At 46.5% G+C, this 27,944-nt stretch overlaps 2 protein-coding genes and 1 long non-coding RNA gene across 5 annotated transcripts in view; 2 read left to right on the top strand and 1 right to left on the bottom strand.

Moving 5' to 3' along the window:
• The window catches only part of LOC118380029 (calcium uniporter protein, mitochondrial-like), a 57,031-nt gene extending 37,329 nt beyond the window's left edge, over window positions 1–19,702 (top strand). For 2 of the 3 annotated variants that reach the window (XM_052464840.1, XM_052464839.1), the window contains exons 2-8: window positions 8,854–8,926; window positions 9,226–9,396; window positions 11,441–11,572; window positions 16,753–16,919; window positions 17,261–17,464; window positions 19,233–19,349; window positions 19,483–19,702. In XM_052464840.1, the coding sequence (XP_052320800.1) occupies window positions 8,854–8,926; window positions 9,226–9,396; window positions 11,441–11,572; window positions 16,753–16,919; window positions 17,261–17,464; window positions 19,233–19,349; window positions 19,483–19,560 (942 nt within the window). In that variant the 3' untranslated portion in view covers window positions 19,561–19,702. The remainder of the gene's footprint in view (window positions 1–8,853; window positions 8,927–9,225; window positions 9,397–11,440; window positions 11,573–16,752; window positions 16,920–17,260; window positions 17,465–19,232; window positions 19,350–19,482) is intronic. The other variant, XM_052464841.1, reaches the window with a different exon arrangement.
• A 631-nt stretch (window positions 19,703–20,333) lies between these two features.
• LOC127907983 (caspase-6-like) lies at window positions 20,334–25,994 on the bottom strand. Its single transcript, XM_052464837.1, is given in 9 exon segments — window positions 20,334–22,661; window positions 22,664–22,738; window positions 23,082–23,232; window positions 23,504–23,679; window positions 23,800–23,876; window positions 23,990–24,142; window positions 24,377–24,419; window positions 25,340–25,384; window positions 25,869–25,994. Coding segments are annotated over 9 exon segments (912 nt in total). The 5' UTR covers window positions 25,900–25,994; the 3' UTR covers window positions 20,334–22,500.
• On the top strand, window positions 24,426–24,994 carry LOC127907984 (uncharacterized). Its single transcript, XR_008065793.1, has 3 exons — window positions 24,426–24,784; window positions 24,824–24,901; window positions 24,941–24,994. It is a non-coding gene; the product is annotated as an uncharacterized LOC127907984 (long non-coding RNA).
• Window positions 25,995–27,944: the final 1,950 nt, after the last annotated feature.

Here is a 27,944-nt window from a genome sequence, read left to right as displayed (position 1 = left end):
ACACAGTCTGTAATATCAACTGGTTATAGTATATCGTGGAACACAGTCTGTAATATCAACTGGTTATAGTATATCGTGGAACACAGTCTGTAATATCAACTGGTTATAGTATATCGTGGAACACAGTCTGTAATATCAACTGGTTATAGTATATCGTGGAACACAGTCTGTAATATCAACTGGTTATAGTATATCGTGGAACACAGTCTGTAATATCAACTGGTTATAGTATATCGTGGAACACAGTCTGTAATATCAACTGGTTATAGTATATCGTGGAACACAGTCTGTAATATCAACTGGTTATAGTATATCGTGGAACACAGTCTGTAATATCAACTGGTTATAGTATATCGTGGAACACAGTCTGTAATATCAACTGGTTATAGTATATCGTGGAACACAGTCTGTAATATCAACTGGTTATAGTATATCGTGGAACACAGTCTGTAATATCAACTGGTTATAGTATATCGTGGAACACAGTCTGTAATATCAACTGGTTATAGTATATCGTGGAACACAGTCTGTAATATCAACTGGTTATAGTATATCGTGGAACACAGTCTGTAATATCAACTGGTTATAGTATATTGTGGAACACAGTCTGTAATATCAACTGGTTATAGTATATCGTGGAACACAGTCTGTAATATTGGTTATAGTATATCAACACAGTCTGTAATATTACATTTACATTTAAGTCATTTAGCAGACGCTCTTATCCAGAGCGACTTACAAATTGGTGCATTCACCTTATGACATCCAGTGGAACAGCCACTTTACAATAGTGCATCTAAATCCTTTAAGGGGGTGAGAAGGATTACTTTATCCTATCCTAGGTATTCCTTAAAGAGGTGGGGTTTCAGGTGTCTCCGGAAGGTGGTGATTGACTCCGCTGTCCTGGCGTCGTGAGGGAGTTTGTTCCACCATTGGGGGGCCAGAGCAGCGAACAGTTTTGACTGGGCTGAGCGGGAACTGTACTTCCTCAGTGGTAGGGAGGCGAGCAGGCCAGAGGTGGATGAACGCAGTGCCCTTGTTTGGGTGTAGGGCCTGATCAGAGCCTGGAGGTACTGAGGTGCCGTTCCCCTCACAGCTCCGTAGGCAAGCACCATGGTCTTGTAGCGGATGCGAGCTTCAACTGGAAGCCAGTGGAGAGAGCGGAGGAGCGGGGTGACGTGAGAGAACTTGGGAAGGTTGAACACCAACTGTAATAATAATATCAACTGGTTATAGTATATCGTGGAACACAGTCTGTAATATCAACTGGTTATAGTATATCGTGGAACACAGTCTGTAATATCAACTGGTTATAGTATATCGTGGAACACAGTCTGTAATATCAACTGGTTATAGTATATCGTGGAACACCGTGGCCTGGAACACCGTGGCCTGGAACGCAGTGGAGCTTGCTTGTAGACGCCTATGGCTGTGCAATGGCATAGCCTTGTTTTGTTAATTTAGCAGACAAGATGCTCTTATTTCTTGAGCCCTTACCGCAGTCAAGACACAACTATTTTATAGAAAAAAAAGACATTATGTAATACAACAGAATAAAATGGAACAGAATATTTTTTTTCCAAATAAAAATAGTTGCCTGTGTAAATGATACACATCTCGTGCCTGGTACATTTATTCTCAGTGATCATTTAAAACGGGCTCAATTTGGCAAGTTGAAATCTGTCTTTTCCATGTACAGATGTTTGATTTAGTTTATTCTGCCTGCTTCTTTGGGATGTTCAAAATGGGGGGCAATCTGTAATTTCAATTAAGACATTAATGAGCGAGCTAGGACAGACGTAGTCAAAATAACTATTTGTTCAGCACTTTTGAAATGTACAGCGACAGAATTCAGAACATGGTGTTATCCCTGTACAGCAAGTCAGAACTATAGGATAAATAAAGGGGCATATAAAAGCAGACAATGGCAGCTCTTCAAATATTTGATGATTACATTTCTCTAAAACAGGTTATAAAACAGGTTATGCACCACCAAGTCAGAACAGTAGATGAAATTAAGAGGGGTAAATTATTAGGGTGAGGCACATGGGCTACTAACAGCTTACTAAACAATATTAAAAAGGAATGGCTTGATTCATGATGACTGTTAGCTAAGACTTAGCTAAGTATGATGTTGACATGATCAGTCCAATCAAAGATACTGTAGATATAACATGATTTGATGTCATTTTATCTGTAGCAAATAACCTTGAGCCTTCCTGGATGGGCACTTCTAATGTAACTCTATGGCAGCACCCAAGGGGCTAGAATTTTCAGCTCGACCCTTTGACTTGGTGGTGACGTAGTGACCCCATAAGTGACTGAACACTGAGCCAGTCACGGCACAGCGCTCCATATTTTCTGCTGGCTCGCCCCAGCACCACAGAAAGCACTGAGCAAGGATAAAATACCTGCATTGTGGAGCTGCATTACTCAAAAAAACAAAAAAAGATACCATGTTTGTATGGAGACTTTATTAACTCAATGATATATATATATATATATTTATATTTACATTGTTTGCAAACTGTTATGGAACATGTATTAATGGCAAGCCCCCCCCTAAAATGTGGGTCTCAAAACAGGTGGGGCTCTAATGACGGGTCGCCACTGCTCCCACCCCTCTGTCTTTGACCTGTAGCTGTAGCAGTGTAGGGATGCATGTCCCCTGTCCTTTCCTTTGTGCGGTGTCTTTGACCTGTAGCTGTAGCAGTGTAGGGATGCATGTCCCCTGTCCTTTCCTTTGTGCGGTGTCTTTGACCTGTAGCTGTAGCAGTGTACGGATGCATGTCCCCTGTCCTTTCCTTTGTGCGGTGTCTTTGACCTGTAGCTGTAGCAGTGTAGGGATGCATGTCCCCTGTCCCTTCCTTTGTGCGGTGTCTTTGACCTGTAGCTGTAGCAGTGTACGGATGCATGTCCCCTGTCCTTTCCTTTGTGCGGTGTCTTTGACCTGTAGCTGTAGCAGTGTAGGGATGCATGTCCCCTGTCCTTTCCTTTGTGCGGTGTCTTTGACCTGTAGCTGTAACAGTGTAGGGATGCATGTCCCCTGTCCTTTCCTTTGTGCGGTGTCTTTGACCTGTAGCTGGAGCAGTGTACGGATGCATGTCCCCTGTCCTTTCCTTTGTGCGGTGTCTTTGACCTGTAGCTGTAGCAGTGTAGGGATGCATGTCCCCTGTCCTTTCCTTTGTGCGGTGTCTTTGACCTGTAGCTGTAGCAGTGTAGGGATGCATGTCCCCTGTCCTTTCCTTTGTGCGGTGTCTTTGACCTGTAGCTGTAGCAGTGTACGGATGCATGTCCCCTGTCCTTTCCTTTGTGCGGTGTCTTTGACCTGTAGCTGTAGTAGTGTACGGATGCATGTCCCCTGTCCTTTCCTTTGTGCGGTGTCTTTGACCTGTAGCTGTAGCAGTGTACGGATGCATGTCCCTGTCCTTTGTGCCTTTGACCTGCTGGTGTCTGTCCCCTGTCCTTTGTGCGGTGTCTTTGACCTGTAGCTGTAGCAGTGTACGGATGCATGTCCCCTGTCCTTTCCTTTGTGCGGTGTCTTTGACCTGTAGCTGTAGCAGTGTACGGATGCATGTCCCCTGTCCTTTGTGCGGTGTCTTTGACCTGTAGCTGTAGCAGTGTAGGGATGCATGTCCCCTGTCCTTTCCTTTGTGCGGTGTCTTTGACCTGTAGCTGTAGCAGTGTACGGATGCATGTCCCCTTTCCTTTGTGCGGTGTCTTTGACCTGTAGTTGTAGCAGTGTAGGGATGCATGTCCCCTGTCCTTTCCTTTGTGCGGTGTCTTTGACCTGTAGCTGTAGCAGTGTAGGGATGCATGTCCCCTGTCCTTTCCTTTGTGCGGTGTCTTTGACCTGTAGCTGTAGCAGTGTAGGGATGCATGTCCCCTGTCCTTTCCTTTGTGCGGTGTCTTTGACCTGTAGCTGTAGCAGTGTAGGGATGCATGTCCCCTGTCCTTTCCTTTGTGCGGTGTCTTTGACCTGTAGCTGTAGCAGTGTAGGGATGCATGTCCCCTGTCCTTTCCTTTGTGCGGTGTCTTTGACCTGTAGCTGTAACAGTGTAGGGATGCATGTCCCCTGTCCTTTCCTTTGTGCGGTGTCTTTGACCTGTAGCTGTAACAGTGTAGGGATGCATGTCCCCTGTCCTTTCCTTTGTGCGGTGTCTTTGACCTGTAGCTGTAGCAGTGTAGGGATGCATGTCCCCTGTCCTTTCCTTTGTGCGGTGTCTTTGACCTGTAGCTGTAACAGTGTAGGGATGCATGTCCCCTGTCCTTTCCTTTGTGCGGTGTCTTTGACCTGTAGCTGTAACAGTGTAGGGATGCATGTCCCCTGTCCTTTCCTTTGTGCGGTGTCTTTGACCTGTAGCTGTAGCAGTGTAGGGATGCATGTCCCCTGTCCTTTCCTTTGTGCGGTGTCTTTGACCTGTAGCTGTAGCAGTGTAGGGATGCATGTCCCCTGTCCTTTCCTTTGTGCGGTGTCTTTGACCTGTAGCTGTAGCAGTGTAGGGATGCATGTCCCCTGTCCTTTCCTTTGTGCGGTGTCTTTGACCTGTAGCTGTAGCAGTGTAGGGATGCATGTCCCCTGTCCTTTCCTTTGTGCGGTGTCTTTGACCTGTAGCTGTAGCAGTGTACGGATGCATGTCCCCTGTCCTTTCCTTTGTGCGGTGTCTTTGACCTGTAGCTGTAGCAGTGTATGGATGCATGTCCCCTGTCCTTTCCTTTGTGCGGTGTCTTTGACCTGTAGCTGTAGCAGTGTACGGATGCATGTCCCCTGTCCTTTCCTTTGTGCGGTGTCTTTGACCTGTAGCTGTAGCAGTGTAGGGATGCATGTCCCCTGTCCTTTCCTTTGTGCGGTGTCTTTGACCTGTAGCTGTAGCAGTGTAGGGATGCATGTCCCCTGTCCTTTCCTTTGTGCGGTGTCTTTGACCTGTAGCTGTAGCAGTGTACGGATGCATGTCCCCTGTCCTTTCCTTTGTGCGGTGTCTTTGACCTGTAGCTGTAGCAGTGTACGGATACATGTCCCCTGTCCTTTCCTTTGTGCGGTGTCTTTGACCTGTAGCTGTAACAGTGTAGGGATGCATGTCCCCTGTCCTTTCCTTTGTGCGGTGTCTTTGACCTGTAGCTGTAACAGTGTAGGGATGCATGTCCCCTGTCCTTTCCTTTGTGCGGTGTCTTTGACCTGTAGCTGTAGCAGTGTACGGATGCATGTCCCCTGTCCTTTCCTTTGTGCGGTGTCTTTGACCTGTAGCTGTAGCAGTGTACGGGTGCATGTCCCCTGTCCTTTCCTTTGTGCGGTGTCTTTGACCTGTAGCTGTAGCAGTGTAGGGATGCATGTCCCCTGTCCTTTCCTTTGTGCGGTGTCTTTGACCTGTAGCTGTAGCAGTGTACAGATGCATGTCCCCTGTCCTTTGTGCGGTGTCTTTGACCTGTAGCTGGAGCAGTGTACGGATGCATGTCCCCTGTCCTTTCCTTTGTGCGGTGTCTTTGACCTGTAGCTGTAGCAGTGTACGGATGCATGTCCCCTGTCCTTTCCTTTGTGCGGTGTCTTTGACCTGTAGCTGTAACAGTGTAGGGATGCATGTCCCCTGTCCTTTCCTTTGTGCGGTGTCTTTGACCTGTAGCTGTAACAGTGTAGGGATGCATGTCCCCTGTCCTTTCCTTTGTGCGGTGTCTTTGACCTGTAGCTGTAGCAGTGTAGGGATGCATGTCCCCTGTCCTTTCCTTTGTGCGGTGTCTTTGACCTGTAGCTGTAGCAGTGTAGGGATGCATGTCCCCTGTCCTTTCCTTTGTGCGGTGTCTTTGACCTGTAGCTGTAGCAGTGTAGGGATGCATGTCCCCTGTCCTTTCCTTTGTGCGGTGTCTTTGACCTGTAGCTGTAGCAGTGTAGGGATGCATGTCCCCTGTCCTTTCCTTTGTGCGGTGTCTTTGACCTGTAGCTGTAGCAGTGTAGGGATGCATGTCCCCTGTCCTTTCCTTTGTGCGGTGTCTTTGACCTGTAGCTGTAACAGTGTAGGGATGCATGTCCCCTGTCCTTTCCTTTGTGCTGTGTCTTTGACCTGTAGCTGTAACAGTGTAGGGATGCATGTCCCCTGTCCTTTCCTTTGTGCGGTGTCTTTGACCTGTAGCTGTAACAGTGTAGGGATGCATGTCCCCTGTCCTTTCCTTTGTGCGGTGTCTTTGACCTGTAGCTGTAGCAGTGTAGGGATGCATGTCCCCTGTCCTTTCCTTTGTGCGGTGTCTTTGACCTGTAGCTGTAGCAGTGTACGGATGCATGTCCCCTGTCCTTTCCTTTGTGCGGTGTCTTTGTCCTGTAGCTGTAGCAGTGTACGGATGCATGTCCCCTGTCCTTTCCTTTGTGCAGTGTCTTTGACCTGTAGCTGTAGCAGTGTACGGATGCATGTCCCCTGTCCTTTCCTTTGTGCAGTGTCTTTGTCCTGTAGCTGTAGCAGTGTACGGATGCATGTCCCCTGTCCTTTCCTTTGTGCAGTGTCTTTGACCTGTAGCTGTAGCAGTGTACGGATGGCTCGAGCACTCTGCTTCTTTAACTTGATATTGATTGGCTGACAGCCCAGGCTATGGACTGGAGGGTCGAAGAGGAGTGGCTGTCAGACACACACACACACCCACTCTGTCAGGTCCCTGGATGGCACTGCCGCTGGGACAGAGACTCACCGATTCATTCAACCACCCAGACTCCTTTTCTATTAAACTGTTATTCTACAGCAGAAGGAATCCATTGACAAGAAATCCATTTTTTCACTCTTAAGCTCCTAATACTGACCTTTATGTGGGGTCAGAAAGTAGTCTACATTTAGTTGAGTAGATATTGACATTTGATCACTTTAAGGTCACGATGTCACACATTAGGCTTCTAATGCCATCAGAATGGAATGCTTCATATTTTGAATAGTCTTTTGGCATTTGATCACTTTAAGGTCACTCACTGCAGCCACACACTTTACAGGCTTCCAATACAAGGGGCCCAACTTGGTTTTGCTGCCCAGAAGGTGCTGTAGTGTTCTCTAGGCATCATTGGCAAACCCTCCAAGTCCTCTTCTTACCGGGTGGAGTCATTTCCATTTTAATGGTGTGGATGGGGGTAATGTTCTGTAGCAGGCACATCATTAATTCAACAGTTATGACCTAAAGCCTTATTCATTTCTCACATTTAACACGACCATGTATCTTTGCCCACTGTGGTTGTGCGTGTGAGCATGTGTTTAATAGTGGCAGAATGCATGCCTGAGGCATCACAATACTTATTGGGAGTTGTGTTGGTATAATTGTAGCACTATACAAAATCTCTTTACACACACAGGTGCGTGCGCACACACAAATACATATGATATATATATACACACACACACACACACACACACACACACACACACACACACACACACACACACACACACACACACACACACACACACACACACACACACACACACACACACACACACACACACACACACACATTTTCACAGCTATTACTCTACGTTCGTATCTTACCAGCTCCTTTCATTACTTCCAGCTGCAGTGCCAGCAACATATTCCCAACCATTAAACCTAATACTCCAAATCATTGTATTACTCAGCATGGGATCAGAAGGGGATGAATCTGTAGTGGGGATGTTGATATGGAAACCTGGAGGCTTTCAGCACCATTTTCTGTCCATTGTCAGCTATTCAAGCATCGTCATTCAGTCTGGTTTAGCCAGGCGACGTCTCTGTGGAGATTGGTGAGAGCCAGCCTTTTACCCTTACCTCAGTGAGATTGGTGAGAGCCAGCCTTTTACCCTTACCTCAGTGAGATTGGTGAGAGCCAGCCTTTTACCTTTACCTCAGTGAGATTGGTGAGAGTCAGCCTTTTACCCTTACCTCAGTGAGATTGGTGAGAGCCAGCCTTTTACCTTTACCTCAGTGAGATTGGTGAGAGCCAGCCTTTGAGATTGGTGACCCTTACCTCAGTGAGATTGGTGAGAGCCAGCCTCAGTTTGGTGACCCTTACCTTTACCTCAGTGAGATTGGTGAGAGTCAGCCTTTTACCCTTACCTCAGTGAGATTGGTGAGAGCCAGCCTTTTACCTTTACCTCAGTGAGATTGGTGAGAGTCAGCCTTTTACCCTTACCTCAGTGAGATTGGATAGTGATGTTGGGAGGGATATGATTGTGAATATGAACACGGAACGGTTTTCCATCCAGGCCAAGAAGGTATTGAAATCAAATGGAGAAATGTCGCGTCAGCAGAAGCTTTGACATGGTGTTGTCAGCAAAACAAATCTGTCGGCTGTAGGCTATTCTGTGGTTCATGGGGGGGTGTAGCAAGATAGGCTGCGGTAATATAATGATGATGATGCAGTTTCTTGGAAATGAGATTCTGGAAATATGTCCTTATCCCAATGTTTACATCACACAGTGTCTCAGTAAAAATGACTTGCAATGATTGTCTACATTTAAAATGATAATCAAGATCATTCCCTGGCAAAACAAAGATGTCACGTAGAATAGAAGCTGGTCGTTTTCCGACTCTCATTTTATTCATGTAGAACTTTGTTTGTCTTTCTGTCTTTGGCAGCATGATCGTTTGCCAAGGGAGGACTTCTGTTGATACTGAGCTGATAGGCCACTAAGACATTCTGTTTTTAGTTGCTTTGCCGCCCATGTATGGAAAACTCTACAGCGTTCCTTGTAACAGTATGTTCTGGTGCCTCTCGGGCTGTTCATTATGTTGATTGGAGACCAATTTGCTGATTTAATGTTATTTTGTAAATTGTGTACGAATGGTTCCTTCTGAAAGAGACCTTGGTCTGAATGGGACTCCCAAATAAATCCATTCTGTGTTCTCTCATTTCAGATCCATCCCAGACAGCCACAGTGGAGGTGTCCTCCCCAAGTGGTCTTCTGCAGTACTGTAGCACCCTCTAGTGGTATGATACTGGCATTACAGTGAACCTTTCTACAATTAATGTATTACCCTGGCTGCCTTGACTTTACACACAGTGCAGTTCTTTATTCTAAAGTGCCAGACGATGATGAAAGGCTTTAGAATTGTAATCTTTGGTAGACTGTTCATATCACTATTAATAAACGCAGAGACAATCCATATATTGTTACATGCAATGAGCTCAGTTATTTAAAACGGTGAGAATGAGCTGCACTGTATTTTTAAACACAAGGCCATTAAACTGCCCATTTTACCTGGTGTTATTCTCTGTCTGTGGTCTAGATGTGGTGTTGCAGTATAAACATGGACGACCGGTGCTGGCTGTACCGCTACCCTCCAGGCAGGAGAGCTGTCTGTTCTTCCTCAGGCCCATGTTAATGACTGTAGGAGACCTCATCCACGACCTGCAGAGAGAAGACCCAGGAGTCACCTCTGCCTCTGTGCTCACCAAAGGTAGGACACACACACAAATATGTTGTATACACACATAAATATATGGTGTACACACGCACAAATATGTTGTACACACACAAATGTTGTGTACACACACTCAAATGCAAACATTTGCCCGTATTCATAAAGCATTTCAGAGTATGAGTGCCTATCTAGGAGTAGTTCAGCCTTTTAGATAATAATGAATATGATTTAATGGACAGGGCAGAACTGATCCTAGATCAGCACACCTACTCTGAGATACTTTATGAATATGGGCTACTGTCTGTCGTGTACACAGACACTATATCCATCTGTTATCCTCCTGTCTCCTACAGATGGTGCACGGGTAGCTAACAGCACCTCTATAGACACCACCCCTGTAGACACCACCCAGACACTATATCCATCTGTTATTCTCCTGTCTCCTACAGATGGTGCCTGGTAGCTAACAGCACCTCTATAGACACCACCCCTGTAGACACCACCCAGACACTATATCCATCTGTTATCCTCCTGTCTCCTACAGATGGTGCACGGGTAGCTAACAGCACCTCTATAGACACCACCCCTGTAGACACCACCCAGACACTATATCCATCTGTTATCCTCCTGTCTCCTACAGATGGTGCACGGGTAGCTAACAGCACCTCTATAGACACCACCCCTGTAGACACTATATCCATCTGTTATCCTCCTGTCTCCTACAGATGGTGCACGGGTAGCTAACAGCACCTCTATAGACACCACCCCTGTAGACACTATATCCATCTGTTATCCTCCTGTCTCCTACAGATGGTGCACGGGTAGCTAACAGCACCTCTATAGACACCACCCCTGTAGACACTATATCCATCTGTTATCCTCCTGTCTCCTACAGATGGTGCACGGGTAGCTAACAGCACCTCTATAGACACCACCCCTGTAGACACCACCCAGACACTATATCCATCTGTTATCCTCCTGTCTCCTACAGATGGTGCACGGGTAGCTAACAGCACCTCTATAGACACCACCCCTGTAGACACTATATCCATCTGTTATCCTCCTGTCTCCTACAGATGGTGCACGGGTAGCTAACAGCACCTCTATAGACACCACCCCTGTAGACACTATATCCATCTGTTATCCTCCTGTCTCCTACAGATGGTGCACGGGTAGCTAACAGCACCTCTATAGACACCACCCAGACACTATATCCATCTGTTATCCTCCTGTCTCCTACAGATGGTGCACGGGTAGCTAACAGCACCTCTATAGACACCACCCCTGTAGACACTATATCCATCTGTTATCCTCCTGTCTCCTACAGATGGTGCACGGGTAGCTAACAGCACATAGACACCACCCAGACACTATATCCATCTGTTATCCTCCTGTCTCCTACAGATGGTGCACGGGTAGCTAACAGCACCTCTATAGACACCACCCCTGTAGACACCACCCAGACACTATATCCATCTGTTATCCTCCTGTCTCCTACAGATGGTGCACACTAACAGCACCTCTATAGACACCACCCCTGTAGACACTATATCCATCTGTTATCCTCCTGTCTCCTACAGATGGTGCACGGGTAGCTAACAGCACCTCTATAGACACCACCCCTGTAGACACTATATCCATCTGTTATCCTCCTGTCTCCTACAGATGGTGCACGGGTATAACAGCACCTCTGACACCACCCAGACACTATATCCATCTCCTCCTGTCTCCTACAGATGGTGCACGGGTAGCTAACAGCACCTCTATAGACACCACCCCTGCACTATATCCATCTATCCTCCTGTCTCCTACAGATGGTGCACGGGTAGCTAACAGCACCTCTATAGACACCACCCCTGTAGACACCACCCAGACACTATATCCATCTGTTATCCTCCTGTCTCCTACAGATGGTGCACGGGTAGCTAACAGCACCTCTATAGACACCACCCCTGTAGACACTATATCCATCTGTTATCCTCCTGTCTCCTACAGATGGTGCACGGGTAGCTAACAGCACCTCTATAGACACCACCCCTGTAGACACTATATCCATCTGTTATCCTCCTGTCTCCTACAGATGGTGCACGGGTAGCTAACAGCACCTCTATAGACAGTCTCCTGGACAAAGACTTCCAGCTCCTCATCAATGATGCTGTATACAACATCCACTCCCCTGAAAGAGGTGAAGCTACTCTTTCCCAAAACATAGGTAGTTTAAACAGTTTAAGAGATGATGATGATGATGATGATGACATAATAATAAATGCCATTTAGCAGCTGCTTTATTCTGAAACGACTTAGTTGTGCGTGTTTATATTTTAAATATGGTTGGTCCCGGGAATCGAACCCACTATCCTGGCGTGGCAAGCAACATGCTCTACCAACTGAGCTACAGAGGACCACAGTCCCACAGCTACAGAGGACCACAGTCCCACAGCTACAGAGGACCACAGTCCCACAGCTACAGAGGACCACAGTCCCACAGCTACAGAGGACCACAGTCCCACAGCTACAGAGGACCACAGTCCCACAGCTACAGAGGACCACAGTCCCACAGCTACAGAGGACCACAGTCCCACAGCTACAGAGGACCACAGTCCCACAGCTACAGAGGACCACAGTTACACAGTTACAGAGGACCACAGTCCCACAGCTACAGAGGACCACAGTCCCACAGCTACAGAGGACCACAGTCCCACAGCTACAGAGGACCACAGTCCCACAGCTACAGAGGACCACAGTCCCACAGCTACAGAGGACCACAGTCCCACAGCTACAGAGGACCACAGTCCCACAGCTACAGAGGACCACAGTCCCACAGCTACAGAGGACCACAGTCCCACAGCTACAGAGGACCACAGTCCCACAGCTACAGAGGACCACAGTCCCACAGCTACAGAGGACCACAGTTACACAGTTACAGAGGACCACAGTCCCACAGCTACAGAGGACCACAGTCCCACAGCTACAGAGGACCACAGTCCCACAGCTACAGAGGACCACAGTCCCACAGCTACAGAGGACCACAGTCCCACAGCTACAGAGGACCACAGTCCCACAGCTACAGAGGACCACAGTCCCACAGCTACAGAGGACCACAGTCCCACAGCTACAGAGGACCACAGTTACACAGTTACAGAGGACCACAGTCCCACAGCTACAGAGGACCACAGTCCCACAGCTACAGAGGACCACAGTCCCACAGCTACAGAGGACCACAGTCCCACAGCTACAGAGGACCACAGTCCCACAGCTACAGAGGACCACAGTCCCACAGCTACAGAGGACCACAGTCCCACAGCTACAGAGGACCACAGATCACACATCTACAGAGGACCACAGTCCCACAGCTACAGAGGACCACAGTCCCACAGCTACAGAGGACCACAGATCACACATCTACAGAGGACCACAGTCCCACAGCTACAGAGGACCACAGTCCCACAGCTACAGAGGACCACAGTCCCACAGCTACAGAGGACCACAGTCCCACAGCTACAGAGGACCACAGTCCCACAGCTACAGAGGACCACAGTCCCACAGCTACAGAGGACCACAGATCACACATCTACAGAGGACCACAGATCACACATCTACAGAGGACCACAGTCCCACAGCTACAGAGGACCACAGTCCCACAGCTACAGAGGACCACAGTCCCACAGCTACAGAGGACCACAGTCCCACAGCTACAGAGGACCACAGATCACACAGCTGCAGAGGACCACAGATCACACAGCTACAGAGGACCACAGATCACACAGCTACAGAGGACCACAGATCACACAGCTACAGAGGACCACAGATCACACAGCTACAGAGGACCACAGATCACACAGCTACAGAGGACCACAGATCACACAGCTACAGAGGACCACAGATCACACAGCTACAGAGGACCACAGATCACACAGCTACAGAGGACCACAGTCACACAGCTACAGAGGACCACAGTCCCACAGCTACAGATCACACAGCTACAGAGGACCACAGATCACACAGCTACAGAGGACCACAGTCCCACAGCTACAGAGGACCACAGATCACACAGCTACAGAGGACCACAGTCACACAGCTACAGAGGACCACAGTCACACAGCTACAGAGGACCACAGATCACACAGCTACAGAGGACCACAGATCACGCAGCTACAGAGGACCACAGATCACACAGCTACAGAGGACCACAGATCACACAGCTACAGAGGACCACAGATCACACAGCTACAGAGGACCACAGATCACACAGCTACAGAGGACCACAGATCACACATCTACAGAGGACCACAGATCACACATCTACAGAGGACCACAGATCACACATCTACAGAGGACCACAGATCACACAGCTACAGAGGACCACAGATCACACAGCTACAGAGGACCACAGATCACACAGCTACAGAGGACCACAGATCACACAGCTACAGAGGACCACAGATTACATTTACATTTACATTTAAGTCATTTAGCAGACGCTCTTATCCAGAGCGACTTACAAATTGGTGCATACACCTTATGACATCCAGTGGAACAGCCACTTTACAATAGTGCATCTAAATCTTTTTAGGGGGGGGGGGGGTGAGAAGGATTACTTATCCTATCCTAGGTATTCCTTAAAGAGGTGGGGTTTCAGGTGTCTCCGGAAGGTGGTGATTGACTCCGCTGTCCTGGCGTCGTGTGGGAGTTTGTTCCACCATTGGGGGGCCAGAGCAGCGAACAGTTTTGACTGGGCTGAGCGGGAACTGTACTTCCTCAGTGGTAGGGAGGCGAGCAGGCCAGAGGTGGATGAACGCAGTGCCCTTGTTTGGGTGTAGGGCCTGATCAGAGCCTGGAGGTACTGAGGTGCCGTTCTCCTCACAGCTCCGTAGGCAAGCACCATGGTCTTGTAGCGGATGCGAGCTTCAACTGGAAGCCAGTGGAGAGAGCGGAGGAGCGGGGTGACGTGAGAGAACTTGGGAAGGTTGAACACCAGACGGGCTGCGGCGTTCTGGATGAGTTGTAGGGGTTTAATGACACAGGCAGGGAGCCCAGCCAACAGCGAGTTGCAGTAATCAGACGGGAGATGACAAGTGCCTGGATTAGGACCTGCGCCGCTTCCTGTGTGAGGCAGGGTCGTACTCTGCGGATGTTGTAGAGCATGAACCTACAGGAACGGGACACCGCCTTGATGTTAGTTGAGAACGACAGGGTGTTGTCCAGGATCACGCCAAGGTTCTTAGCGCTCTGGGAGGAGGACACAATGGAGTTGTCAACCGTGATGGCGAGATCATGGAACGGGCAGTCCTTCCCGGGAGGAAGAGGAGCTCCGTCTTGCTGAGGTTCAGCTTGAGGTGGTGATCCGTCATCCACACTGATATGTCTGCCAGACATGCAGAGATGCGATTCGCCACCTGGTCATCAGAAGGGGAAAGGAGAAGATTAATTGTGTGTCGTCTGCATAGCAATGATAGGAGAGACCATGTGAGGTTATGACAGAGCCAAGTGACTTGGTGTATAGCGAGAATAAGAGAGGGCCTAGAACAGAGCCCTGGGGGACACCAGTGGTGAGAGCGCGTGGTGAGGAGACAGATTCTCGCCACGCCACCTGGTAGGAGCGACCTGTCAGGTAGGACGCAATCCAAGATAGCACAGATCACACAGCTACAGAGGACCACAGATCACACAGCTACAGAGGACCACAGATCACACAGCTACAGAGGACCACAGATCACACAGCTACAGAGGACCACAGATCACACAGCTACAGAGGACCACAGATCACACAGCTACAGAGGACCACAGATCACACAGCTACAGAGGACCACAGATCACACAGCTACAGAGGACCACAGATCACACAGCTACAGAGGACCACAGATCACACAGCTACAGAGGACCACAGATCACACAGCTACAGAGGACCACAGATCACACAGCTACAGAGGACCACAGATCACACAGCTACAGAGGACCACAGTCCCACAGCTACAGATCACACAGCTACAGAGGACCACAGATCACACATCTACAGAGGACCACAGATCACACATCTACAGAGGACCACAGATCACACATCTACAGAGGACCACAGATCACACATCTACAGAGGACCACAGATCACACAGCTACAGAGGACCACAGATCACACAGCTACAGAGGACCACAGATCACACAGCTACAGAGGACCACAGATCACACAGCTACAGAGGACCACAGATCACACAGCTACAGAGGACCACAGATCACACAGCTACAGAGGACCACAGTCACACAGCTACAGAGGACCACAGTCCCACAGCTACAGATCACACAGCTACAGAGGACCACAGTCACACAGCTACAGAGGACCACAGTCCCACAGCTACAGATCACACATCTACAGAGGACCACAGATCACACATCTACAGAGGACCACAGATCACACAGCTACAGAGGACCACAGATCACACATCTACAGAGGACCACAGATCACACAGCTACAGAGGACCACAGATCACACAGCTACAGAGGACCACAGATCACACAGCTACAGAGGACCACAGATCACACAGCTACAGAGGACCACAGATCACACAGCTACAGAGGACCACAGATCACACAGCTACAGAGGACCACAGTCACACAGCTACAGAGGACCACAGTCCCACAGCTACAGATCACACAGCTACAGAGGACCACAGATCACACAGCTACAGAGGACCACAGATCACACATCTACAGAGGACCACAGATCACACAGCTACAGAGGACCACAGATCACACAGCTACAGAGGACCACAGATCACACAGCTACAGAGGACCACAGATCACACAGCTACAGAGGACCACAGATCACACAGCTACAGAGGACCACAGATCACACAGCTACAGAGGACCACAGATCACACAGCTACAGAGGACCACAGATCACACAGCTACAGAGGACCACAGATCACACAGCTACAGAGGACCACAGATCACACAGCTACAGAGGACCACAGATCACACAGCTACAGAGGACCACAGATCACACAGCTACAGAGGACCACAGATCACACAGCTACAGAGGACCACAGATCACACAGCTACAGAGGACCACAGATCACACAGCTACAGAGGACCACAGATCACACAGCTACAGAGGACCACAGATCACACAGCTACAGAGGACCACAGATCACACAGCTACAGAGGATGATGATGAGATATCAATGGATCTTTATCAGTAATTCTAAAAAGAAACATCATTAGTCACTTGAGCATCAGCAGGATCCTCCTCCTCCTCCTCCTCATCGTCATTATCCACCTCCAGTCTGGGGTGGAATTGGTGGAATAGTGATGCATGTTCCCAGTGTAATAATAATAATTTTGCCATGAGTTCCCAGAGTGACTGTGTTTTAATGAATTCCACCCATGTTGTGTGTCCAGAGGCATCCAGTGTGTCCAGTGAGCATGTGGTGGACGTGGAGGACATGAAGCACATGGTGCAGCTGCTCCACACGGCCCTCCACCTGCCTGACCACCACCTGGTGAAGGAGAGGCAGCTGCTGGAGAGACTGGATGGACTCAAACAGGACCTCTCACCTCTGGAACAGGTACCGGAGGGGTGTGCGTACCGGAGGGGTGTGCGTACCGGAGGGGTGTGCGTACCGGAGGGGTGTGCGTACCGGAGGGGTGTGCGTACCGGAGGGGTGTACTTCTGACTCCGTTTCTCTCTTTCTATTTCCTTCTGTCTTTCAGTATCTCCTCTCTTTATTTCTCTCTCTTGCGTCTCTTGTCTCATCTCTCTCGTCTCTGTGTGACTCCTACTACCTATCCCTTTGGTCGACAACCATAAAGCTGTCGTGGTAAACCTTCAAAGATAAGATTGCATGAGTGTGAGAGTTTGTTTTAGCTATCACTAGTAACCTCTGTCTCCCGTGCGTTCCCTGTATAGGTGAAGGCACAGCTGGCGCGCAGTGCAGAGTTCCACTCCTCCAGGACTCTGTGGACAGGTGTGGCCCTGCTGTCTGTGCAGGGCGGGGCCTTGGCCTGGCTCACCTGGTGGGTGTACTCCTGGGACGTCATGGAGCCCGTCACCTACTTCCTTACCTACTGCACCAGCATCGGAGTCTTCTCCTACTATGTCCTCACCAAGCAGGTACAGTACAGGACTGGAAGGACAGGAAGACCCATGTCCAGCACGGTCTCAATACAAGTAGTCAAGACAGTGTCTCCCCCTGTGTGCACAAAAGTACTGTCACTACAGGGCACTTGAACAAAAGGCTTTCATTTCATTTCAGTCACACCTGGTCTCCTTACAACAACTTGGAGTAGTCAAGTTCTCATATGTGACCTTCATTGCCATACGCTGTACAGTATGAAGGCAGTAATTATCAGGGTTGAATTCTAACTTTAGATAACTGTGTGCAGTCAAACTTCTACAAACCGCTGCAGTTGACATCAATGGTAGATGTAATCAAAACACAGGTGATAAGCACTTAGAAGTGGAACAGAGAAATCTCTACGTATGTCTGCCCTCCTGTGGCTGCAATGTGTATAACATGCACTGTATAGAAGGAGCAGGAAATGGTCTGACCGGTAAACCTTCCAGTTGGTCCCACAGCACCTGTGTCCTGCGTCTAAATGATTTTATAAGACTTTTGTAAGTATCTTATAAATGCACAGTACGAACTGTGTACATCCATGCCACAACAAGGAGGCTGATACAAACCAACATTCCTCTGTTACGCTTCGAGGTGCATCACCTGTATTCTGATCATATCTCCTAATGACATCCGTGCATAATTTACACAGAGGATCACGGTTATCTCAAGTTAGAATTTAAACCCAGATAACTATGAGTGAGAAGTGATACACAAGTTAGTCTGCACCAGATGGATCATGGTTGTTGTCCTCTGTAGGATTACGTCTGTCCAGATGGATCATGGTTGTTGTCCCCTGTAGGATTATGTCTATCCAGATGGATCATGGTTGTTGTCCTCTGTAGGATTATGTCTATCCAGATGGATCATGGTTGTTGTCCTCTGTAGGATTATGTCTATCCAGATGGATCATGGTTGTTGTCCTCTGTAGGATTATGTCTATCCAGATGGATCATGGTTGTTGTCCTCTGTAGGATTATGTCTATCCAGATGGATCATGGTTGTTGTCCTCTGTAGGATTATGTCTATCCAGATGGATCATTATGGTTGGATCATGGTTGTCCTCTGTAGGATTACGATGGATCTGTCCAGATGGATCATGGTTGTTGTCCTCTGTAGGATTATGTCTATCCAGATGGATCATGGTTGTTGTCCTCTGTAGGATTATGTCTATCCAGATGGATCATGGTTGTTGTCCTCTGTAGGATTATGTCTATCCAGATGGATCATGGTTGTTGTCCTCTGTAGGATTATGTCTATCCAGATGGATCATGGTTGTTGTCCTCTGTAGGATTATGTCTATCCAGATGGATCATGGTTGTTGTCCTCTGTAGGATTACGTCTATCCAGATGGATCATGGTTGTTGTCCTCTGTAGGATTACGTCTGTCCAGATGGATCATGGTTGTTGTCCTCTGTAGGATTATGTCTGTCCAGATGGATCATGGTTGTTGTCCTCTGTAGGATTATGTCTATCCAGATGGATCATGGTTGTTGTCCTCTGTAGGATTACGTCTGTCCAGATGGATCATGGTTGTTGTCCTCTGTAGGATTATGTCTATCCAGATGGATAATGGTTGTTGTCCTCTGTAGAATTATGTCTATCCAGATGGATCATGGTTGTTGTCCTCTGTAGGATTATGTCTATCCAGATGGATCATGGTTGTTGTCCTCTGTAGGATTATGTCTATCCAGATGGATCATGGTTGTTGTCCTCTGTAGGATTATGTCTATCCAGATGGATCATGGTTGTTGTCCTCTGTAGGATTATGTGTATCCAGATGCCAAAGACAGGCAGTTCCTGTATTACTTCCACAAGGGTGCCAAGAAGGAGCGCTTCAACGTGCAGAAGTACAATGAGCTGAGAGAGGAGTTGGCTTCGGTATGTTGCTATACTTACTTATACAAGGCACTGCAGAATTTCTGCTCACTGCTTATTGGACTTTCCACTGATGTATTCAGTCTATAAAGGGGCTTCTGCTGATCATGTGTGTATGTGTGTGTGTCATCCTTAGGTGGAAGAAGATTTGAGACGTCTAAGGAATCCAACCCAACTTCAGCTCCCTGTAGAACAGATCCAGAGCCAGCCATGAAGAGCAGCCCCACACACACACACACACCGTCAAACTGAAGGACTACTGAGCAGCACCACACACACACCGTCAAACTGAAGGACTACTGAGCAGCACCACACACACACCGTCAAACTGAAGGACTACTGAGCAGCACCACACACACACCGTCAAACTGAAGGACTACTGAGCAGCACCACACACACACACGTCAAACTGAAGGACTACTGAAGCAGCACCACCACACACACACCGTCAAACTGAAGGACTACTGAGCAGCACACACACACACTGAAGGACTACTGAGCAGCACCACACACACACCGTCAAACTGAAGGACTACTGCAGCAGCACCACACACACACATCAAACTGAAGGACTACTGAGCAGCACCACACACACACCGTCAAACTGAAGGACTACTGAGCAGCACCACACACACACCATCAAACTGAAGGACTACTGAGCAGCAGCATTTTCCCCATTTATTTTGATAACAATGCGTTTTTCTTACTAACCCTGCAGATCATTTTAGAGTTTTGGTTTACAATATTTAAGTAATTTGTGGTAGTATAGTAATATAGTAATAAATAGTATAGTAATAAATATATGAGAAAACATCTTCCTGAATACTAATCATATTTTCTCTGCATTCCTGGCCATTGCAGTAATTCAATATAGTAGCTAGTGTCATTTCTATAGAAGAGCAAAGTTATGAATAGTGATGTGTATATAATGAGATGATCCATTCTGAACGTTTACAAAGATTAAGAGGAACTGAGACTGAACACAAATTACATTTCAATATTTTATTGCACCTCAGACTTTTGTTTCAATCATCAAAACCCCAAACATATTTCAACAGTTTTACAACTGTCATTTTATAAATGAGAGATTCTAACTCAATAGGAGCCCCACGCACCTCTCCAAATGCTATTAGTGCAAACCCAATCTCCCAAAAGGTCAGAGATACATTTCCCTGGTGGACCATAATACAAGAAAAGTACATTACTGTTACTAAGCAGTGGTTCCTTATATTCACCCATGGAGACTAAAACGGTCCTCATTTTCTTGAACAATTCAGAAATAGAAACATGAATTGGTGTCCAGCACTCAGGTTCACATACAAATGAGTAATACCTCATGCATTGTCATTGCTTTAGTAAATATCTCCCAAGTGACTAACAATTATTTATTTTTAAACATGAGACGGTCGGTTGATTGGTACCCTGAGTTGTCTTATCTGAGTTATATAATGCACACTTGCGCATATTTTCTGGCTGAAGAATATGCCTGTAGTCATGTGGTGTACAAAAATGTTATTTAAAAAGATTGGTAGTGTTAAAGTTGTTCAGTATTGGAGCAAAGGTAGCCAAGTGGTTGGAGATGCGAGCCAGCAAGCGGAGGGTTTCCAATCCCAGCCCAGATGGGATGTGGGGGTGTAAAATGGTATTTAAAAGATTGGTAGTGTTAAAGTTGTTCAGTATTGGAGCGACAGGTAGCCAAGTGGTTGGAGATGCGAGCCAGCAAGCGGAGGGTTTCCAATCCCAGCCCAGATGGGATGTGGGGGGGGGTGTATTTACCAATAAAGTGATCTTATCTTAAGTTGAAAACAGTTGTCAAATACCCTCAATAACAAAGAACAATGGTATAGGACTGGTTTTCCTGAGTCAGAGTAGTACAGTAGGTCATGTGACCAAACTTGCAGTGTGTACTAGACACACTCCCAGAGGTACTTTCCACATTGGAGTTGTTTGTTCACGTTTAGCCTGCCACTTTCAAAACATGTAAAACTACATTTGAGTTGTAAAGGCTAAGCACATCCAAGTACAAAGAGAAATGACACAAATTCCCTTTTTGACAGAACAAGGCAACATATTATTATTTATTTTTTACCCCTTTTCTCCCCAATTTCGTGGTATCCAATTGTTACTAATTACTCTCTTGTCTCATCGCTACAACTCCCATACAGGTTTGGGAGAGACGAAGGTCGAAAGCCATGCTTCCTCCGAAACACAACCCAACCAAGCAGCACTGCTTCTTCACACAGCGCGCCTCCAACCCGGAAGCCAGCCGCACCAATGTGTCGGAGGAAACACCGTGCTGGACGGTATTGATATGGTATGAACCCACATCCTGTTGGTTGCAAGGAAGGCGTTCAACCCCAGAGCCACCCACTCTTTACCCCAATCGGCACTTTTCTTCCTATGTCGGACAAAGACAGTTGCACAATCTTGCACAAGAGATAAGGATCAAAGCCACACCTTTTGGATGTACGGTAGGGATTTAACCCCAGAGCCACATCCTCCTTCAAACAATGTGCACATGTCTTTGTATATTTGACACAGATAGTTGATGTAAACAAATCAAGCCCAGGGAACCACTAGTCAATGCTAAGAATTAGCAGTATTCTCCCGAGAAAGGCCTTAAGGGACTGGTGATGCAAAATCCTTTACTGACTGAGAATCCCCTCTTAACAAACAGCTATCCACAAACAGACTGAGAATAAAGTCATTTGAAATGTTAATGCTCAATTACCATTCTCATGTCACTCTTTTACCTGCCCTGCGGGTACATTCCATGACCTCTGTCAACACCAACAGGGAAAGCCTGAAGCCGAGCAGCCAAGCAGGTTTCACCAGTATAGTACCATGCTTTGTTTTAGGTCAGTTTTACCACCACAGAATGTGATTTAAAATAACACTGCATATACAGTCATCAGCCAATGACATGATCTCCATTTGGTTTCATAGGAAAGATTAGAATAAAGGGAATATGCACAGCTTGATGAAGTATGTTTCATGGTTCTCAAGACAAACATCGAAATAATGTAGACAAACGTTTAACAAAAAGAACCACCAGACATTATAGTCAAGGACAACCTTTCTCCCCAAAAAAACATTCAAAACAACTACAGCAGGATTCAGGAATGACGTAGTAGCTGCCCAGTGGATGGAGACCTTACTGCTTCTTGGGTCGGAAGTAGAGCTTCCTGGTGAGCATGGAAGCGAAGCAGGGGACCTGTTTCTTCCCGATGGCGGTCTTGTCGTTACAATTCCCGACGCTCCTCATGGACACCTTCCTGTTAACCAGGGTCAGGAGCTCCGTGAACTCCAGTGAATCCCGAACTTCCGCATGGCCCCACACAGGTCCTGGATGTACCAGGAGCCGTTGATCGTCTCGCGGTGGGAATAGTAGCCTGCACAGGGACACCGGGAACAAGTATGGCAGTTAGATCTGTATTCCATTCATCCAAATGAGAAGCAAAGGATAATCAAGTGATCAAACACCATTACACAAACACAGGGAAACAGTTATTTAGGATATTGTCTAAACAGCATAACTGTATACAAGTCACAGTAAGAAGGAGTTGGGTACAACATAGTAACTGTGAGTCTGTTGATAAGGAATTAAAATAATGAATGTCTTTATTCTCCATGTATCACTGATCTATGCATCTATCCTCATTTACGACCACAAGGTTTACAATATTTCTTCTTGTTTCCTGTAATGGACTATCAGCTGTGCCATGTGTTCCTCACCTTCAGCCACAGAGTAACACATGAGGAAGTCAGCGCCAGCAGGGAGGGTGTAGACCACCCCAGCGTCCACCACCACCTCGTTGGTCTTCACTTCGCTGTCCACCACGTCCATGGGGGTCACTGGATCGTCATGCTTGTCCCCACGACACGCCTGTTGGTGTCAATCAAATCAGAAACCAAAAACAGTCAAAATGTCAATATGATGGTTATATATAAAAAATATATATATTTAGCAGTAAATATTTGTGGTTATGTGGATAAATGTTTACAAATAATATTATTGTGTCTGAGGAAGATATGCCTTCACCGGCCCCCAAACATCAGATATGGTCTATGGGTCTATGAGTCAACAGTACTGAATGTCAAAGGTTTCCATCTAAAATGGATCTATTCAAAAGGCATCTCATCATCTGACCTCTTACCTGTAGTATGAAGATCTTGGGCTTGCCCACCAGGCTCTTACACTTGTCTCCTTTGAACAGGGCAGTGATGTCCTGGATAGCGATCTTGTCGTCGTAAGCATAGACGTGGTCGTTCTCTCCGTGGCTCAGAAAGACGCACACGAAGCAGTCTGCATCAGCATGGTTGGCCTCAGCCGCTATAAAGTATCAGACGTATCATTTCTTATTCTGAAGTATAATACCGACTGGGACTGATACAGGATCTGTGTTAAGCAGATTATTCGAGGTGGTATCGAAGGACTAGAAGTGCTGCTTACCCTGACTGATTTGATCCAGAACTTCCTCCACCTTCAGATTATCAAAGGCCTGCACTTCAAAGTTCAAGTCTTCAAATCTGAATCAGAAAAATCAAGTGTGAACATTTTAAACAACTCCATCAGCACTGCAGTTGTCTGAACCGGTCTATAGGGAGTTCTGAAGCACGGTCATATCTGATGCCATGTATACCTTTTGACCAGATTGGAGCGGTCAGCATTGGTCCCGTTGCGGGGGGGCATCCTCAGATGCCAGTAGAAGTGCTCCTGGTTGAAGATGAGAGCCAGGCCTCGCCGCTTGTGGTTCATCTTATACTCCTCCGCAGGGTCCATAGAGAAAGAACTGCTGAAGGAAAAACACATGCTCCCCTGTCAATACCAATACCTTGTTATGCCATAGTGGGTGTAGCTGAACGAGAGACATTTGAGAAAGTGTAGCTTTCTTATCGGTTACCACAAGAAATTAGGAACTATTTGTTCACTTCAACTGTCAACACACTTGAACTTATTTCAACCAGGTGTTCATTACATTCAAGTCATTTATAACAATGTAATGAGTAATATCATTACTAATAGTTACCTGCAGAAATACCCATCTGTTTCTGTAAGGTTCTCACTAGGACCTGATAAAGAGAAAGGAACATACAATCTGAACAGGTATGACAATCTTGCATGAATATTTATTTTATGACTTCTCAAAGGCCTCGTGGTTTTACAGCTTTCTGATATCTCAACATTCGGCAGTTTCGATGCAAATAGTCTCCAAAGCTTTTGGGGTCAGATTTATTTGGGGGGTCTGTTGTTAAACTCTGCAAACAGGTTTGTGAATTAGTAGCCTCGGCTACAACTCCAGGGCCAAGCAGCCATTGTTCAATAAAGCACCCAGTCCTGGTGGTTTTTAATAGGCTGGTTACAGGTGTTAAGACCAGTAGAAAAAGTGACAAAGCTCTCCTATCTTACATGCTCTTTACTTGTGCTGCTGTTGCAGGTGTGGGGTGAAGCATGAAGGGGGAGTCTGCTGTTGCAGGTGTGGGGTGAAGCATGAAGGGAGAGTCTGCTGTTGCAGGTGTGGGGTGAAGCATGAAGGGGGAGTCTGCTGTTGCAGGTGTGGGGGTGAAGCATGAAGGGGAGTCTGCTGTTGCAGGTGTGGGGTGAAGCATGAAGGGAGAGTCTGCTGTTGCAGGTGTGGGGTGAAGAAGGGAGAGTCTGCTGTTGCATGAAGGGGGAGTCTGCTGTTCCATTTCCTTATGTTCCTTGTGTTACGGGTTATTATTGAGAGCACAAGAGGGTATACTGCTTTTGATTCAGGTGATTGCTCAGTGCAAACGCCAAAACGGAGAAATAACTACAGGTTTGTGTTAACCATTACATAATTAGCGTGTACTTTGAGTCTCATAAAATGACATTTCGTGAGATAAGGTAGTTTCGTTAAAACAGTACCTCAAACAGTCTCTGTTTTGGTTTTAAATGTACATCTGCATATGTCTCTACAAGCATTGGGCACCTAGACCTACCTAACCTGATATCGGCCGTACATACTCACCTGTCGTCTGGGATGTTTTGTTGTCTTTTTCCAAGCTTCCTGTGACTTGGAAGAGACAAAAATCCCACATGACACAATACAGTAAGATTTCACAGACCTGTGAAACAAGTCTGTACACTGATAACATTGACATAACCACAGACCAGATGTTATATCAGGTGTTATCTGTCAGTAACTTCGTCCCCAGGCAATTGCGTAGTGACGCGATTCATCTGACAGTGAACAACAATCTTGGCTACTGTAACAACAGTACAAACAGACACATATTGCGGTACATACACCGTATAAACGTATTAGACCAGATAAGCGAGGTAAATGGAGGGGAAATTGTGAAATCCATGACATCATTCAGCAAATGATGTATTATTATTTTGTTTCCTTTAGCAGGGAGGATCCGAAATGTCTTCTGAGAGTTCTTTCATATTTGTCTTATATGATTTCCGTGACCACAACATTACATTAAACTGCAAGACTTCTAATACCACTACATACATATAGTATTTTATAACTTCCAAATAGGACTTCTTACCTTTAGTGTCTTTATTCCCTGGACACGACATAGTTGCTGTCTACTCTCCTTTCAATGTGTACACGCAAGTGTAAAATGTATCGGTTTAACAAACACTGATGGAGAATGACACTTCCCGCCCCTTTAAGCTGATTGGCGGATCTACTCAAAAACTGGATACAATTGGCAACTGGGCATGGCAGTCAAGCGTTGCTCGTTACAACTTCCGTATAATGCCACATTGTAGCCAGAGAACCGTATAACAGAGGCAAATATATACTAAACAAAAATATAAACGCGACATGCAGCAATTTAAACGATTTTGCTGAGTAACAGTACATATAAGTAAATTAAAATAAATAAAATGGGCCCTGATCTATGGATTTTATATGACTGGGCAGGGGCAAAGCCACTGAGACGGATTTTTTTCCCCACAAAAGGGCTTTATTATAGACAGAAATATTCCTCTTGTCCGGGTGGCTGGCCTCAGACGATCCCGTAGGTGAAGAAGCCAGATGTGGAGGTCCTGGGTTGGCGTGGTTACACGTGGTCTGCGGTTGTGAGGCTGGTTGGACATAATGCCAAATTCTCTAAAACGACGTTGGAGGTGACTTATGATATCGATTTATATTTTTGTTCAGTATAATATAAAACATGTTTCAGGGCGTGACATTATGCAGAGGGATACTGTAAAAACAAAATACATGTTTCACTATGCCTGTGAATGAGGAAAGCTCAACAAACGTCAAATGTCAGCTAAGTGTGCACTTTAAAAATATATATATTTCACCTTTATTTTACCAGGTAGGTGAGTTGAGAACAAGTTCTCATTTGCAACTGCGACCTGGCCAAGATAAAGCAAAGCAGTGTGACAGAGTTACACATGGTGTAAACAATTAACAAGGCAATAATACAAACAAGTCAATGACACAGTAGAAAAAATAAAGTCTATATAGTGTGTGCAAACGGCATGAGGAGGTAGGCAATAAATAGGCCATAGGAGCGAATAATTACAATTTAGCAGATTAACACTGGAGTGATAAATGAGCAGATGATGATGTGCAAGTAGAGATACTGGTGTGCAAAAGAGCAGAAAAGTAAATCAAATAAAAACAGTATGGGGATGAGGTAGATAGATTGGGTGGGCTATTTACAGATGGACTATGTACAGCTGCAGTGACTGGTTAGCTGCTCAGATAGTTGATGTTTAAAGTTGGTGAAGGAAATAAGTCTCCAACTTCAGCCATTTTTGCAATTCGTTCCAGTCACTGGCAGCAGAGAACTGGAAGGAAAGGCGGCCAAATGAGGTGTTGACTTTGGGGATGATCAGTGAGATATACCTGCTGGAACGTGTGCACCTCAGCCACGCTCAAGGTACTAAACGATATCATAATATATATAATAATAATATATGCCATTTAGCAGACGCTTTTATCCAAAGCGACTTACAGTCATGTGTGCATACATTCTACGTATGGGTGGTCCCGGGAATCGAACCCACTACCCTGGCGTTACAAGCGCCATGCTCTACCAACTGAGCTACAGAAGGACCTCATAACCGCCATCGATAAAAGACAGTACTGTGCAGCTGTCTTCATCGACCTGGCCAAGGCTTTCAACTCTGTCAATCATCGTATTCTTATCGGCAGACTCAATAGCCTTGGTTTTTCTAATGACTGCCTCGCCTGGTTCACCAACTACTTTGCAGACAGAGTTCAGTGTGTCAAATCGGAGGGCATATTTTCCAGACCTCTGGCAGTCTCTATGGGGGTACCACAGGGTTCAATTCTCGGGCAGACTCTTTTCGCTGTATATATCAAGTCGTGACAACACCAGTTAAAGCAGCAGTCGAAACAATAATAAAGCGGCTGTCAGTAAAACGCTGAGGGATGGGGCTTGAGGAATGTAACCTCTCTCAAAATCATAGACAAAGCTATGGATGCAAGGACTGAACAGCCATTATATCAACATGATAGTTTAAACCATGTTTTGAGGCTGCAGTAGGCTATTTGTTTGACATTTTCTTTGTTTACAAACATTGCAGTAAAACAAGCTTATAATTGGGGTTTTGATGTTGTATGCCAGTTGAACTAAGCT

Source organism: Oncorhynchus keta, chromosome 16, assembly GCF_023373465.1.
Source record: "Oncorhynchus keta strain PuntledgeMale-10-30-2019 chromosome 16, Oket_V2, whole genome shotgun sequence".
NCBI classification, from domain to species: Eukaryota; Metazoa; Chordata; class Actinopteri; order Salmoniformes; family Salmonidae; genus Oncorhynchus; species Oncorhynchus keta.
The sequence above is the reverse complement of the archived record's forward strand: the minus strand, read 5'-3'. Positions and strand labels throughout refer to the sequence as shown.